This window comes from Peromyscus leucopus, chromosome 12 (genome assembly GCF_004664715.2).
Source record: "Peromyscus leucopus breed LL Stock chromosome 12, UCI_PerLeu_2.1, whole genome shotgun sequence".
In the NCBI taxonomy this organism is placed as follows: Eukaryota; Metazoa; Chordata; class Mammalia; order Rodentia; family Cricetidae; genus Peromyscus; species Peromyscus leucopus.
The window spans coordinates 74,031,162-74,047,110 of NC_051073.1; the positions used below are offsets into that span (position 1 = coordinate 74,031,162).

At 38.5% G+C, this 15,949-nt stretch overlaps 1 protein-coding gene across 1 annotated transcript; it reads left to right on the plus strand.

The window, feature by feature from the left end:
* Positions 1–915: 915 nt before the first annotated feature.
* Positions 916–1,921, plus strand: LOC114684249 (olfactory receptor 2L13-like). Its single transcript, XM_028858763.2, has one exon. It carries the CDS (start codon positions 955–957, stop codon positions 1,891–1,893), a length of 939 nt encoding a protein of 312 aa, XP_028714596.1. The 5' UTR covers positions 916–954; the 3' UTR covers positions 1,894–1,921.
* Positions 1,922–15,949: the final 14,028 nt, after the last annotated feature.

The window sequence follows — 15,949 nt, forward strand, 5'->3', positions numbered from 1 at the left end:
GGAAATTGACTCTCTGCTGGTAGTCTATCTTTCATAAAAGACATATAAATAAATGAATTAAAATATAACAATTTTAAAATATCAATGAGCAGAGTAAATAATGCAACCTGTACCTTTCTTCTCCAATGAGCAGGTTTTTAAGGGCTTCTTGATCCTGCCAATGGAGTTCATAAACCAGAACTTTAGAGGAAGAGGAGAAAGCAATGCATACCACTAACATTTATACTATTTGAATATATTTGTATAACATTTACAATTGTAAAATATAACAAAAATATATATTAGGGAAAGTGTCACATTTGTTATGTTTTATTGTATAAAATGTTTTATTGTGTGTACTCAGTTGATAGCTGTAAAATTTGCACAAACCAAATCATCCCTTATGGATGTGAGGACACACAGATAGCATTTGATGATTAGTGTGGATCTGAGCACACACAAAATACATTAGTTCCAGAACAGTGAATTGGGAGTGGATGTTATCCTCAGGAAAGGCAAAGATTCATTAGAGAGTTTGATAGGCAGAGCACAAGGAGCAGGTCTCTGGGATCTGTCTGCAGTGCGGTCAGTTATGGGAACAGGACCAGGAAGTAAGTGATGCAGAAGATAGAGGCTTTCTTAGTTCTGTAAGGTGGCTTGACGGTCTTGAGCAATGGTCATGCACGGAGTTACCTAGGAGGAAATGTGTGAGCTATCTTACCCATGTTGCCACCCTTGGTTTTAAAATGACCACACAGGTGTCTCTGAACTGAGAACTTGGCCAGAGGCAAGACAAGAAACATTCAGCTCAGATTTCAAAATAAGTTCAGCAGAAGGATGGTGCTGGAGGAAGAACAATTCAGTGCAAGCATTCATGACAGGCCAGTTCCTCTTTATTCTGTAATTTTATTTCCTGTGATAGGTATATGTTGCTTGTGAGTTTCTTTTTCAAGAAGGATAAAGCAATACGTCTTCATGGAGAAATGGAATCAGAGCTCAAGTGATTTCATTTTGTTAGGGTTGTTTCCACAAAACCAAACAGGCCTTCTGCTTTTGCTGCTCATCATCTCCATATTCTCTGTGGCCTTGCTTGGCAACTCAGCAATGATCCACCTCATTCGTGTAGATACCAGGCTCCACACCCCCATGTACTTTCTCCTCAGTCAGCTCTCTCTCATGGACCTGATGGATGTCTCTGCTACTGTTCCCAAGATGGCGTTCAACTTCCTCTCTGGCCAGAAAAACATCTCTTTCTTGGGTTGTGGAGTGCAATCCTTTTTCTTCCTGACCATGGCAGGTTCTGAGGGCTTGCTCCTGGCCTCCATGGCCTATGACCGTTTTGTGGCCATCTGCCACCCTCTTCATTATCCTATTCGCATGAGCAAAATGATGTGCCTGAAGATGATCATAGGATCCTGGACACTGGGCTCAATCAACTCTTTAGCCCATACAGTCTATGCTCTTCACATCCCTTACTGCCATTCTAGATCCATTAACCATTTCTTCTGTGATGTCCCTGCCATGTTACCCCTGGCCTGTATGGACACTTGGGTTTATGAGTACATGGTATTTGTGAGCACAAGTGTGTTTCTTCTACTTCCTTTCCTTGGCATCACAGCTTCCTATGGACGTATCCTTTTTGCTGTCTTCCATATGCGCTCAAAAGAGGGAAAGAAAAAGGCCTTCACCACATGTTCAACTCACTTAACTGTGGTGACATTTTACTATGCACCTTTTGTCTACACTTACCTTCGTCCTAGAAGTCTCCGTTCCCCCTCAGAAGATAAGACTCTGGCTGTCTTCTACACTATCCTCACCCCCATGCTCAACCCCATCATCTACAGCCTGAGGAATAAGGAGGTCCTGGGGGCCATGACAAGAGTCTTTGGGACATTCTATTCCACTAAACATTGATTAATTCATCTCTACTCATATTTCAGTTTTCATGGAGAATTTCATAGGGCAGTGCTGTGTACTGGAAACTTAATGTGTGCCACACACATGTCATACCTTTCTGGTGATTCATTACTAATTAAGATTAAATAATATGTTTATTGTTACATGCTAGTATAATTATTCATATGTTTAATTCATAACCTTACAGTTAATGAATTTAATGACTCATATTAGACAATAAATTACTATACCAACACAACATGAGATATACTTTATGTGTTTCCTTTAATATGATACTGCTTATGCTGATATTGACATGTTGTTTCTATAAAATTACCATGAATTAATTGTTTTGTTCAAATATTTTGCCTTCATTATTTTAATTATTAAAAGCCTATGTATATTGAATATTTATGATTTATTACAGTTTGGACTTTGCCAATTTATGTCACCAATCCTTACATAGAGCAATCTCAGACTCTTGAAATGTTGGAAGAACATCCAAATATACCACAAAAGTACTATCTCACTACAGGTAGAATGATTGTTATCAAAAAACAATTGTTATCAAATGCTGTTGTGAGTAGAAGTATGGGGAACTATTATACACAGTTAGTTGGAGTGTAAATTAATACCATACCTTTGGAAGACTATGTTTAGCCAATAACATAAAAATAGAGAATTATGGTAACTGTCTGTAGCTAGAGTTTTCCTCCCTTGCCCACAGTCAAGACAAATCTTTGTCACCCGCCAGTCCCACAGCCACTCAGACCCAACCAAGTAAACACAGAGACTTATATTGCTTACAAACTGTATGGCCATTGCAGGCTTCTTGCTTACTGTTCTTATAGCATAAATTAATCCATTTCCATTAATCTATACCTTGCCACATGGCTCGTGGCTTACCAGCATCTTCACAAGCTGCTTGTCATGGTGGCGGCTGGCAGTGACTCCTTCTGCCTTCCTGTTCTCTCTGTTCTCCTCTCTGTTAGTCCCACCTATACTTCATGCATAGCCATTGGCCAATCTATGTTTTCTTTATTGACCAATCAGAGCAATTTGACATACAGACCATCCCACAGCATCTGTCAGTCTAGTTACTGGGTCAAATTGTCATAGAATAAATTTGAAGAGTTTAAGAGACATTCCCCCTACACCATCTACTGAACAACCTTCTGTGTTAGCCAGAAGAGATTTTGGTATTCTGTGCTTCAGTTGGGGAAATATAGTTAAACATAATGCCTCTTATATCCCAAATAGATAATATTGAATATATTCTTGCTAAAGAAGTAAAAAGTTTCAAGTATAAATTGGCTAATTATTATTATTCCATCATTATACAATGTTTAAATGTATGAAATATCACATTGTACCCCATAAATAAGTACAATTATCTTCAGTTGAAACATTTATCATATAGAGCACATATGCTGGCCATCTTATCCTCATGTCTTTGTACAAAACTATACTAGAGGAACATAATTTGCTTAGAAATTTTCTTGTTTCCATAAAACACTGAAATGAAATGACACTCAATAGTTTTTGAGATTTATCTACCTTTTTAAAATCTAGGTTAAATTTGTTTTGTTCATTTTGTATAATCTTTTGATATATGCCCAAATTTTTAATTCTTAGTCTACTTTTTGGTATATTGCATGCATCTTGAAATGTATCAATTTCTTTTATATTTTTCAACTGAACAGCATATAGGTTATTAAAATATTCCCTCACAATATATGGAATGTGTCTCTTGTGATGCTTCCCATTCCATTAATAATTCTCACTTGGGTGATATCTTTTTTCCTTTAGTTACTTGTGCCAAGGCTCTTTCTTTATTTTGGAATATGTGACAATGCATCAGCATTCCCAAATCAATGAATGTAATAAATCACATAATGGGACATAAAAGAAGAAAAATCATGTGATCATGTCAATACATGCAGAAAGAACCTTTGACATGATTTATCATATATTCATGATGAATGTCATAGAATAAGACTAGACCAAACATACCTTGATACAGAAAAGGCTGTGCATAGCAATCCCACAGCCCAAATCAATTAAATCAATTAAAAATCCTGAAATCATCTCATTGAAATCATGAACAGCACAGCCATCTGTTATGTGATGAAGATTCCAAAACTTCGCAGTGTAGAAAAGATAAATCCCCTGCTGTGGGACGGTCTATATGTCAAATTGCTCTGATTGGTCAATAAATAAAACACTGATTGGCCAGTGGCCAGGCAGGAAGTAGGTGGGAGAAGGATAGAGGAGAATTGTGGGAAGCAGAAGGCTGAGGCAGAGAGACACTGCAGCCGCCGCCATGACCAGCAGCATGTGAAGACGCCAGCAAGCCACCAGCCACGTGGCAAGGTATAGACTTATGGAAATGGATTAATTTAAGCTATAAGAAGAGTTAGCAAGAAGCCTGCCACGGCCATAGAGTTTGTAAGCAATATAAGTCTCTGTGTTTACTTGGTTGGGTCTGAGCGGCTGTGGGACTGGCGGGTGACAAAGATTTGTCCTGACTGTGGGCAAGGCAGGAATACTCTAGCTACAATCCCCTTTTCCATAAATGGTGTATGGAAAAGTGGATGTCTACATGCAGAAGGATGAAATTAGACACTTCTCCATCATTTGGAACATAAATTAACTCTAAGTTGATCAAAGACCTCATTGTGAAACTCAAAACATTGAAATTGGTAGAAAAATTATAGGCAGTACCTTGTAATATGTGTGTGCATAGGAAAGGAAGTCCTGAATAGCACTCCATTTCCCTAGAAATTCAGACCAACAACTGACAAGTGGGACCTTATAAAGCCCAAAACCTTGTGCATAGCCAAGGAAATATCCAAATGAAATGGAAGCCCACAGGGTGTGAGAGGATCTTTTCATATTATACATCTAACAAAGGTTTAACATCCAGAATATATAAAAAACTAAAAAGTAAAAGAAAAAAAACAAAAAAGAGTCTGAAAAACAAATGACCCATCCAAAAATTGGCTGTGGATATAAACAGAAAATTTTCAAAGATTTATATAAAATATTTTAAGAAATATAAAAAGAAATATGTAATAAAATGTCTCATCATCCAACCATTCAAAGTAATGCAAGTAAAACAAATCAAAAACCCCTCAAAACAAACAATACCCCTCTAAAATCTGAGATTTCATCTTAATCCATTTAAAATAGCAACTATAAAAAAAACCCCAAACCAAAAACAAAGCAGAGCAAAACAAAACAAAACAAACAAACAAACAAACAAACAAAAAAACAAAAACAAACTCCAGACTATTCTGGGGAGAATGTGGAAAGCAGAAACCTCATCTACTACTGGTGGGAATCCAAACTGATGTAGCCATTCTGGAAATCAGTGTGGAGAATTCCCAAAGGGCTAAAATATATTCTGTCCTTTGACCCACTTGTACCACTCCTTGGCATCTCCCCAAAGAACTTGATATCCTAATCCACAGTTACTTGCTCATCCATGTTCATTGCCACTCTAGTCACAAGAGCTAGGAAATTGAAACAACTTAAATATACTTTTACTGATGAATGGACAATAAGAATTTGTTACATATGTACTATAGAGTGTATATGGGTATAAAAAATTGAAATCATGAAATTTGTAAGTAAATGAATGAAATAGAAAAGATTATATTGCATGAGGCAATCCAGACCTACAGTAAACATCTCACGTTTTCTGTCATTCATGATGTCTAGCTCTGCATGTTCACATGTGAATATATAACCTGAAGTAACCATATAATCAAGGAAGAGAAAGTAAAGAGGTCCCATGTGGGAAGTGCTACAGAGGGCAGGATACCAGTGCAGTGAAGAGGAAAATTTGAGAGAGTCTTTAACTGGGGAGAAGATGAAGTCAATACAGAAAGAGGAGGGAAGAGGGAAAAATAACTTTAAAGATATTTGAAAACGTTATAAGGAATCATTTTTTCCATTTATCCAAAATTCCAAGCAAAACTTGGGGTGGTCTTTAACTGGGGAGAAGAGGAAGTCAATATAGAAAGAAGTAGGGAAGAGGGGAAAATAACTTTAAAGATATTTGAAAAAGTTATAAGGAATCATATTATTTCCCATTTATCCAGAACTACAGATAATACATAAAATTATATGTAATTCCATATAAACACAAAGTTTAGATGAATTTCAGTTGATTGGGCTGAAAATACTCCTTCAAAGAGCCACAGACTATTTAATATAAATCACAGTATCAGACATGAGAAATCCTCTTTTGAGTTCATCAGGGGAATGCAAGAGATTTCCTACATAATACAGGCTATTGCTACTACTGTTTGTGGCCTTTCAGGTATAGAAGATATGTTATTATTGCTGAGTACACCATGCACTTAAGACACTCGACTTCCAGGATTTGAGTTGTACCTGACCTGGAAGCCTCCTTTTTGAGGACTAGCTTCTAAGAAATCAGAAGTTGTTGTGCGAGCACTTAAGAATGGAAAGCAGCCAGTATTCTTCACTTGCTGTGAAGCCTATGAACCACATCAAAGACCAGTATGGCAAGAAATCCCTAAATATGCAGTAGGGGCAATCATCTTTGTGGAAAACAAGAACTGTCTAATTGGACTCAAGACAAGCTCAACAGGAGGGAAATCATGCCTGGTTCTGGAAACCTACCCAAATTCCTGGAGCTAGTGATAGGGAAGTTATGGATCTTAGGGGAGAACCTACTACAGCTACTTGCAGCTGAATTTTCTGTGTCCCACCCAGTCTGCAGCCACTCGGACCCAAGTAAACACACAGAGGCTTTTATTAATTAAAACTGCTTGGCCATTAGCTCAGGCCTACCACTGATTAGCTCTTACATTGAAACTCAGCCTATTTCTGTTAATCTATATGTTGCCATGTATTCTGTGGCTTTACCTGTATGCCATTACATGCTGTACCCTGGACAGCAGGCTGGCATCTGCTGACTCAACCTTCCCAGAATTCTCCTTTCTGTTTTTCCGTCCTATACTTCCTGCCTGGCTACTGGCCAATCAGCTCCTTTTTATCAACCAATCAGAACAACACATTCACAGCATACAAAATATCCCACAGCAGCTACTTTAATAAACCAGTATCATTTCTAACTACATTGTAAATACTTGTCTTTATACCCAGATTTAAGTGTAGTTCCCAACACCTCCAAGGGACTTTTTCTATGCAGCAGAGACCCTTAAAGAAAACCACAAGTGGTCCAAATGCAGAGATCACCTGGTAGTAGTGTGCCCAGCCCCAGTGGATACATCAGGCACAGAACTCCTGAGCATAAGACTCAGGGCAGAACAGAAGAGAGGGTAGAATTATGTAAGTGGCAGAGTACCAGGAAATCTGTGAAATTGTGTATCCTAGAAGTGACAGAGAAGCTTCAGCTATGACACCTAGCAATATGGCTGCCTAAACAAGATCTGATCAGGGACATCACCAGTAGACATGCTAACATGAAAGGGAGAATACCCATGGGCCTCCAGCCCTAGACAAAGGACTATAGGAAGCTAAGGGATGCAGCAAACAGGAACAGTAGTTTTCTTACATGGAGGAGCCAGCCAATTCATTATTCAATACCAGGTGGTCAGTTCTGAAATTATCCACTTGAAAATCTCAAGGTATTCACAAGGTCATACACACACACACACACACACACACACACACACACACACACACAGAGAGAGAGACACACACACACACACTCACACAGAGTAAATGCATCATTATATTTAAGAATAATAATTAGAGAGGGGAACAGAAGGGTTAATTAGTGAGGAATGATTGGGGGATGCAATAAAATAGTAGAAGAAATAGGAATGAAAGAAAATGATTCAATAATAATTTATTTAAAATGTTAAAAAATATTTTTGATGGACTAGAGAGATGTCTCAAGGCTTAGGGCACTTGCTATTTTTGAAGAGGTCATGGGTTGAGTTCTAAAATCCATGATAGGTGGCACATTACTGTCTGTAACTTCAGGTCCAGGAGAACCTCACCTCTCTCTATCCTCTTTGGGCTCCTGCATGTGTATAATGTACATAATGTGTCATACAATCTGGAACACACATACACACACAGAGACCTTTTGAGAATTTTATTCATGTATATGCTGTATTTGTATCAATAATACTTCTCATTCTCCTTCCAATTCCTTCCAAGTTCCCACTCTCTTTGGAAATTAAGACAACTTCTTCTATAACTATTTTTTTAATCTATGAATCTATGTATCTTTAACACTATCTATCTACCTATCTATCTATCTATCTATCTATCTATCTATCTATCTATCTATCTATCTAATCTATCTATCATCTGTAAATACATACATACACTGCTGACTCCATTTTGTGTTGTTCTTATACACATGTGTTTAGAGATCATCACTTGAGATTGGATTTGATAACCTATCAGGGAATTGTCCCCAAAGAAAACTGATTTTTCTTCTATCAGTCATCATTGAATACCTGGGGTTGGCAATCTAGGTATAGAACCTTGTGGAATTGTCTACATCTCTATTGGCATGTCACTTGGTGATGTCATTATGCAGATTTTGTTTAGGCAACCACATTGTTGAGATTTCATCAGTTCCTGTCATGTCTAGAAGATGCTGTCTTACAGCAAGCATCCATGTTCTCTAGCTCTTACTATATTTCTCTTCCCTCTTCAACAATGTTTTCTGAGCCTTAGGTATGAGTTGTGTTGTATGTGTACCTGTTGGGACTGGACACTACACAGTCACTTATCCTCTGCATTTTGACCAGTTGTAGTAGCTTCTCTCTGCTGCAAATGATGCTTCTTTGATTTAATAAGAAGACAGTAGTGTGTTCCCATCTAGCATCTATGCTTTCTCTAGCATATTTGGGAGGCTTATAGTACCAGGCATGAGTTTTCTCCTACTGAGTGATAATTAATTCCAATTAGACACCTCTTCATATGGTAGTTTGAATGTAATTGCCCCGCATAATCTCATGGGGATTGGCACTATTAGGAAATGTGGCGTTGTTGGAGTGGTTATGGCCTTGTTGGAGGAAGTGTGTCTCTGTGGGAGAAGACTTTGAGGTTTTCTATGCTCAGGATACTGCCCACTGTCTCAGTCAACTTCCTGTTGTCTTCAAGATGTAGGACTCGCAGCTACTTCTCCAGCATCACAGCCACCTTCATGCCACCATCCTCCCTGTCCTAATGATAATGGAATGAACCTCTGAAACTGTAAGCAAGCCCCTCAATTCAATGTTTTCCTTTAAGAATTGCCATGGCCCTGGTGTCTCTTCATAGAAACAAATCCCTAAGATAGAAGTTGGTATTAGAGACTGGATAATTGTTGTGCTAGGACAGACCATTTGTTTGTTTGGAGAAATTTGAGCTTTGGTACTTTGAGTTTCAAAAGCAGTGAAATGATTTAAGTGCTGCTTAATGGGCCATACTCATAGGAGCATTGAAGACAGAGGTGGTAAGAATTATTTGAACTGTTAGGAGCTCACTCAAGAGGTTTCAGAGGATAATAATTTTAGTATGTTGCCTAGAAACCATTCTTGTGATATTTTGGTGAAGAAAGTGGCTGCGTTTTACCCTTGTCTGAAGAGTCTACCTGAGGCTAAAATGAAGAATTTTGGACTAATTTTGTTGGCAGAGGAAATCTCAAAACAGCCTAGTATAGACTCTGTTGTGTGGTTATTATTGGTAACTCTAATGAAGATTTCTAATGAAAAGGAGCACAATGAGAAGGGTAAATTACAAAATGTAAATTTTGAGGAGAAAAATATCCCCCAGAAAGTAGATAGAACTAAGTCCAGTGTTCAAGGTGATAAACAGATTAAGAAATGGAATAAAGGGAGTGGTGACCTCAGGGCAAGGTTCCACCCAGCTAAATTTCCAACTTTTGAAAAGAAACCAAAGACAGGCTTAGCACCAGATATGGTGTGGCACACCTTTAACCCCATCATTGGGAAGGGAGAGGCTGGCAGATGTCTGAGTTTTAGGCCAGCCTGATCTACAGAGCAAATTTTAGGACAGCTAAATTTAGGCAGTGAAAGACACAAAGCTGGTGAAGATGTAACTGACCAAGGGGGGCCATATTCCAGCCCCAGTAAGCAGCAGAACTTGGCAGCTTTGGCTACATGGTTCTGGCTTTAGAGTTAAGGATAGAAGAAAGGAGTTATGGAATCTCTCCATGACTAAAGAAAGCCTTTGAGGCCAGGCATGTGTCAGGGGTGTCCTTGAATGGTGGCCTAGAATGGCCATCATGTGAAATTGTGAAGGTGAAGCCTGGATTGCCTTGGAGACCCCAAGATGTTGGTGATGCCAGAATTCTGGGATACCTGTCGAGGAGAGCTGCTAACCAGGAGTGGAGCCAGTCCACCAGAAAGAAGTGTGTTGCAATCAACAAAGCTGAAAGGTGTTGGAAATCTGAAGAGCGTTTTGATATCAGACATGCAGATGCACAGTTTGGAGTTTGCCCAGCTGTTTTTTCTGTCTTGCTTTGGTCAAGTATTTTCTTGATATACCCTCTATGTGTTAGAATGGTGATATATATTCTGTGCCATTATATGTTGGAAATATGTGATCTGCTTTTTGATTTTGATTTTTATAGGTGATTACAATTAAGAAATAGCATGACTCTCAGGAGAGACTTTGAAGTTTGGACTTTTAAACATTGTTGAAGCTGTCTGTGATAGACTATGGGAGCTTTTAAATTTTTTTCATTTTATTATTATTATTATTATTATTAATTAAATTTATTCATTTATTGTTACATCCTGACCACAGTTTCCCCTCTCTTCTATCCTCCCATTCCCTTCCTCCATATTACCCCTCCCATCCACTCCTCCTGTTTTTCTGTTCAGGAAGGGGCAGACCTCCCATGGGTGTCAACAAAGCATGGCATATCAAATTGAGGTAGGACTAAGCTTTCCCCCTTGTATTAAGGCTGGGCAAAGTAATCCAGTGTGAGGCACAGGTTCCTGAAAGCTAGCCAAATCATTAGGGACAAGCCCTGTTCCCACCACTAGGAGTCCCACAAGTAGATTAAGCTACACAACTGTCACACATATGTAGAGGGCCTAGGTCAGTCCCATGCAGACTCCAAGCTATTGGTCCAGAGTCTGTGAGCTCCTATGAGCCCAGGTAGTTGCTTCTGTGGGTTCCCTTGTGATAATCTTGACACCTCCATCCACCTCCCCACCCCACCTCATTGCTCACTTCGACAGGATTCCCAGAGCTCAGCCCAGTGCTTGGCTGTGGATCTCTGTACCTGTTTCCATCTGTCATTGTATCAAGGCTCTCTGATGACAATTGTGGTAGTTATCAATCTGAACACAGAAGATGGTCAGTTCAGACTACCTATCCACTATTTCTAGGACTCTTAGTAAATTCACAGGAGTTCCCCTTGCACAAAGTTCCTATGTGACCCCAAAATGTGTGCCCCCTGCATCAAGATGCCTCTTTTATTACTCTTCCTGTCCATTGCCCCCTCCCTAGTTCAATCCCTCATGTTCGCATCTCCACCTGGCCCTCAGTCTACCCAGGTTATCTATTTCCCTTTCCCAGGAAAATCCTTGCATCCCCATTCTCCTTTGGGTTTTCCTTGTTTCCTAGTCTCTCTGAGGCTGTGGATTGTAGCATGGTTGTCCTTTACTTTCCAACTAGTATTCACTTACAAGTGAGTACAAACCATGTTTGTCTTTCTGGGTCTGGGTTACCTCACTTAGGATGAATTTTTCTAGTTCCATCCAATTTTCTTCAGATTTCCTGATGCTATTGTTTTTAACAGCTTAGTAATATTCCATTGTATAAGTGTACCACATTTTCTTTTTCTATTCTTCAGTTGAGGGCCATCTAGTTTGTTTCCAGGTTTCGGCTATTATGAATAATGCTACCATGAACATAGCTGAGCAAGTGTCCTTGTGGTAGGATGGAGTATCCTTTGGGTATATTCCCAAGAGTAGTCTAGCTGGGTCTTGTGTAGATTGATTCCCAGTATACTGAGAAACCACCAAATATTGATTTCCCAAATGGTTATGCAATTTGCACTGCCACCAGCAGTTGAGAAGTATCCTCCTTGCTTCATCTCCTCTCCAGCAAAAGTTGTCACTTGTGTTTTTGGTGTTAGCCATTCTGACAGGTTTAAGATGGAATCTTAAAGTCACTTTGATTTGCCATTCCCTAGTGGCTAGGAATGTGAACATTTCTTTAAGTGTTTCTCAGGCATTTGAATTTCCTTTATTGAGAATTCTGTACAGATCTGTAGCCCATGTTTAATTGGGTTATTTGGTTTTGATATCAAGTTTCTTGAATTCTTTATATATTTTGGAGATCAGTCCTATGTCAGATGTTGGGTTGGTGAAGATCTTTTCCCATTCTGTAGGCTGTTACCTTGTCAGATTTGATGGTGCCCTTTGCCATATGAAAGCTTTTCAGTTTCATGAATTCCTGTTTATTAATGTTGATCTTAGTGCTTGAGCTATCAGTGTTCTGTTTGAGAAGTTGTCTCCTGTGTCAATGTGTTTAAGGCTATTCTCCATTTTCTCTTCCATCAGGTTTAGTGTACCTGGTTTTATGTTGAGGTCTTTGATACACTTGGACTTGAGTTTTGTGCAAAGTGATAAGGACCAATTTATTTGTACTCTTCTATATGCACCATTTGTTGAAGAGGATTTCTTTTTTATATTGTACATTTCTAGCTTCTTTATTAAAAATCAAGTGTCAGTAGGTGTGTGTACTTATGTCTGTGTCTTCCATCTGATTCTATTGATCAATGTGTTTGTTTTTATGTCCTATGCAGTTTTTATTACTGTAGCTCTCTAATACAGCTTGAAATCAGGGATGTTGATATCTCAAGCAGTTCTTTTATTTTATAGAAATGTTTTAGCTATCATGTTTTTTCATATGAACTTGAATATTGATCTTTCAAGTTTTATAAAGAATTATATTGGCATTTTGATGGGGATTGCATTGAATCTGTAGATTGCTTCTGGTAAGATTGCCCATTTTTACTATGTTAATTCTACCCATGCATGAGCAAGGGAGATCTTTCCATCTTTTGATTTCCTCTTCAATTTTGTTCTTCAAAGACTTGAAGCTTTTATCATACAGTCTTTCAGTTGCTTGGTTAGAGTTATGCCAAGATACTTTATATTATTTGTGGCTATTGTAAAGTGTATTGTTGACCTGATTTCTTTCTTGGCCTATTTGTCATTTGTATTCAGGAGGGCTACTGATTTTTTTAAGTTAATCTTGTATCCAGCCACTTCACTGAAGATGATTATCAGCTGTAGAAGATCCCTGGCAGAATGTTTTTGTGTGGCTTATATATACTATCATATCTTTGGCAAATAATGTCACTTTGATTTCCTCTTTTCCAATTTGTATTTCCTTTTTTTTTGTCGTATTGCTCTAGCTAGAATTTCAAGTACTATTTTGAATGGGTATGGACAGAATAGACAGTGTTGTCTTCTTCCTGATTTTAGTGGAATCACTTTGAGTTTCTCTCCATTTAATTTGATGCTGGCTGTATATTGCTTTTATTATGTTTAGGTATTATCCTTATATTTCTGATCTCTTCAAGACCTTTATTATTAAGGGGTGTTGGATTTTGTTAAAAGCTTTTTTAACATCTAATGAGATAATCATGTTTTTTTCCTTTCAGTTTATTCAAATGGTGGATTACATTGACAGATTTCATATGTTGAACCATCTCTGTATCTCTAGGATGAAGCCTTCTTGATCATGGTGGATTATCTTTTTGATGTGTTCTTGAATTTAGTTTGCAAGTATTTTATTTAGTATTTTAGTATCAATGTTCATGAAGAAATTTATCTGTAATTCCATTTCTTTGTTGGATCTTTGTATGGTTTTGGTATCAGGGTGACAGTGGCTCCATACAATGAATTTGACAATGTTCCCTCTGTTTCTGTTTTGTGGAATAATTTGAGGAGCATCAATATTAGCTCTTCTCTGAATGTCTAGTAGAATTCTGCACTAAAACCACCTGGCCCAGGGCTTTTTGATTGAGGGATTTTAATGGCTACTTTTATTTTCTTAGTGGTTATATGTATATTTAAATGATCTGATCTTGATTTAATTTTGGTAAGTTGTATCTACCAAGAAAATTGTTCATTTCTTTTGGATTTTCCAATTTTGTGAAATACAAATTTTTGGCATATAATGATTCTTTAGATTTCCTAGGTGTCTATTGTTATCTCCTTGTTTTTGTTTCTGATTTTTTAATTAGGATATTCTCCCTCTGTCTTTTAGTTAGTTTGGCTTAGGCTTTGTCCATCTTGTTGATTTTCTGGAAGAACTACCTCTTTGTTTCATTAATTCTTGGTGTTGTTCTCTTTGCTTCTATTTATTGATTTCAGCCTTCAGTTTGATTATTTGCTGCCCTCTACCCCTGTTGGGTATGTTTGACTCTTTTTGTTCTAGAGCATTTAGGTATGCTGTTAAGTTGCTTGTATGAGATCTCTGCAATTTGTTTATGAAGGCACTTAGGGCTATGGACTTATATCTTAGCACCACATTCATTGTGTAATCAATATAGCTCTGAAAGGAAAGGTAGGTGATTGAATGCCAGGATATACCTGTAAGTGTTACAGCTCTGATGGGAAGTTATCCTGGCTGTCAGAAGCCAGCCTATACCTGTAGGTGTTACAGCTGTGAAGAGAAAGTACCCTGCCTGTCAGAAGCCAGCCTATACCTATAGGTGTTACAGCTGTGAAGAGAAAGTACCCTGCCTGTCAGAAGCCAGCCTATACATATATGTGTTACAGCTCTGAAGGGAAAGGTATCCTGGCTTTCAGAAGCTAGCCTATACCTGTAGGTGTTACAGCTCTGAAGAGAAAGGTATCCTGGCTGCCAGAAGGCAGGCAATACCTGTAGGTGTTACAGCTCTGAAGAGAAAGGTATCCTGGCTGTCAGAAGCCAGCCTATACCTGTAGGTATTACAGCTCTGAAGAGAAAGGTATCCTGGCTGTCAGAAGGCAGGCAATACCAACAGCTCTGTTCTGGTGGGGGATTGTTTCCCCACAGTAATATAACAGTTCTGCTCCTCTGTGAGAAAGCCCTTACAGCTCTGCTCTGCCGAGGGAGTTTCTCTACAGAAATATAGCAGCTCTGCTCCAGCTCTGGGGAAAGTTGCTATTTCTCTTCCCCACTCCACTCTGGTAAACAAAGGTTGTTTCCCAAACCTTATTCAAGAGATTTTTTGGGAGGGAGGAATCTAGGAGAGTGGCTGCCTCTGCCAAGGTGGAAAAGACAACTTCAAACTGAACAGGTACAGGGCTTATATAGGGCTTCTTAGGGGTGGAGTATTTCCAGGGTAAAGATTTTCAGGGTGAGAATTAGTCAGTTTTCAATCCCTGAGCTTGGGTAAGCTCAGAAATTGGCTGGATTTCATGCTCATGGATTGGTTGGTTTTCATGCTCTGGGATTGGTGGATTTGGTCGAGTTGGTCAGTGGCAGAGTATGTTTTTTTTTTGGCTCTGATTTTAGGGTCAAAATATGTTTCTTTCACTGGCCATTTTTAACCTTTTGGCTCTGGTTTCAGAGCCAGGGTTTGTTTTTTCACTAGTCCTTTTTAATGTTTTGTCTCTTGTTTCAGGGCCCATGAATTGACTCTGGTCTCAGGATCAGGGTGTTTTTCTTTGGTTGGCCCTTTTACCCTACATATTGTGTCCCATAAGTTTGTCTATGTTGCATATTCATTTTTACCGAATTCTAGGAAGTGTTTAATTTCTTCCTTTATTTCCTCCTTGACTCAGTGGTCATTTGGTATGGAGTTGTTCAGTTTCCATGAGTTTATGGGCTTTCTGTTGTTTCTGTTGTTGATGTCCATCTCTAATCCTGGGTGGTCCAATATGATACAGTGGGTTATTTTAATTTTCCTGTATCTGTTGAGACTTGATTTGTGGCCAAGTGTGCAGCCAATTTTGGAGTATTGTCTATGAGGTGTTGAGAAGAAGGTATATTCTTTTATGTTTTGATCAAATGTTCTGTAGGTATCTGTTATGTCCATTTGACTCATAATATCTGTTAGATCCATTGTTTCTCTGTTTAATTTTTGTCTGGATGA

Coding starts and splice junctions, on each gene's coding strand:
- LOC114684249 (XM_028858763.2), top strand. CDS start 955: ATGGAGAAATGGAATCAGAGCTCAAGTGATTTCATTTTGTTAGGGTTG.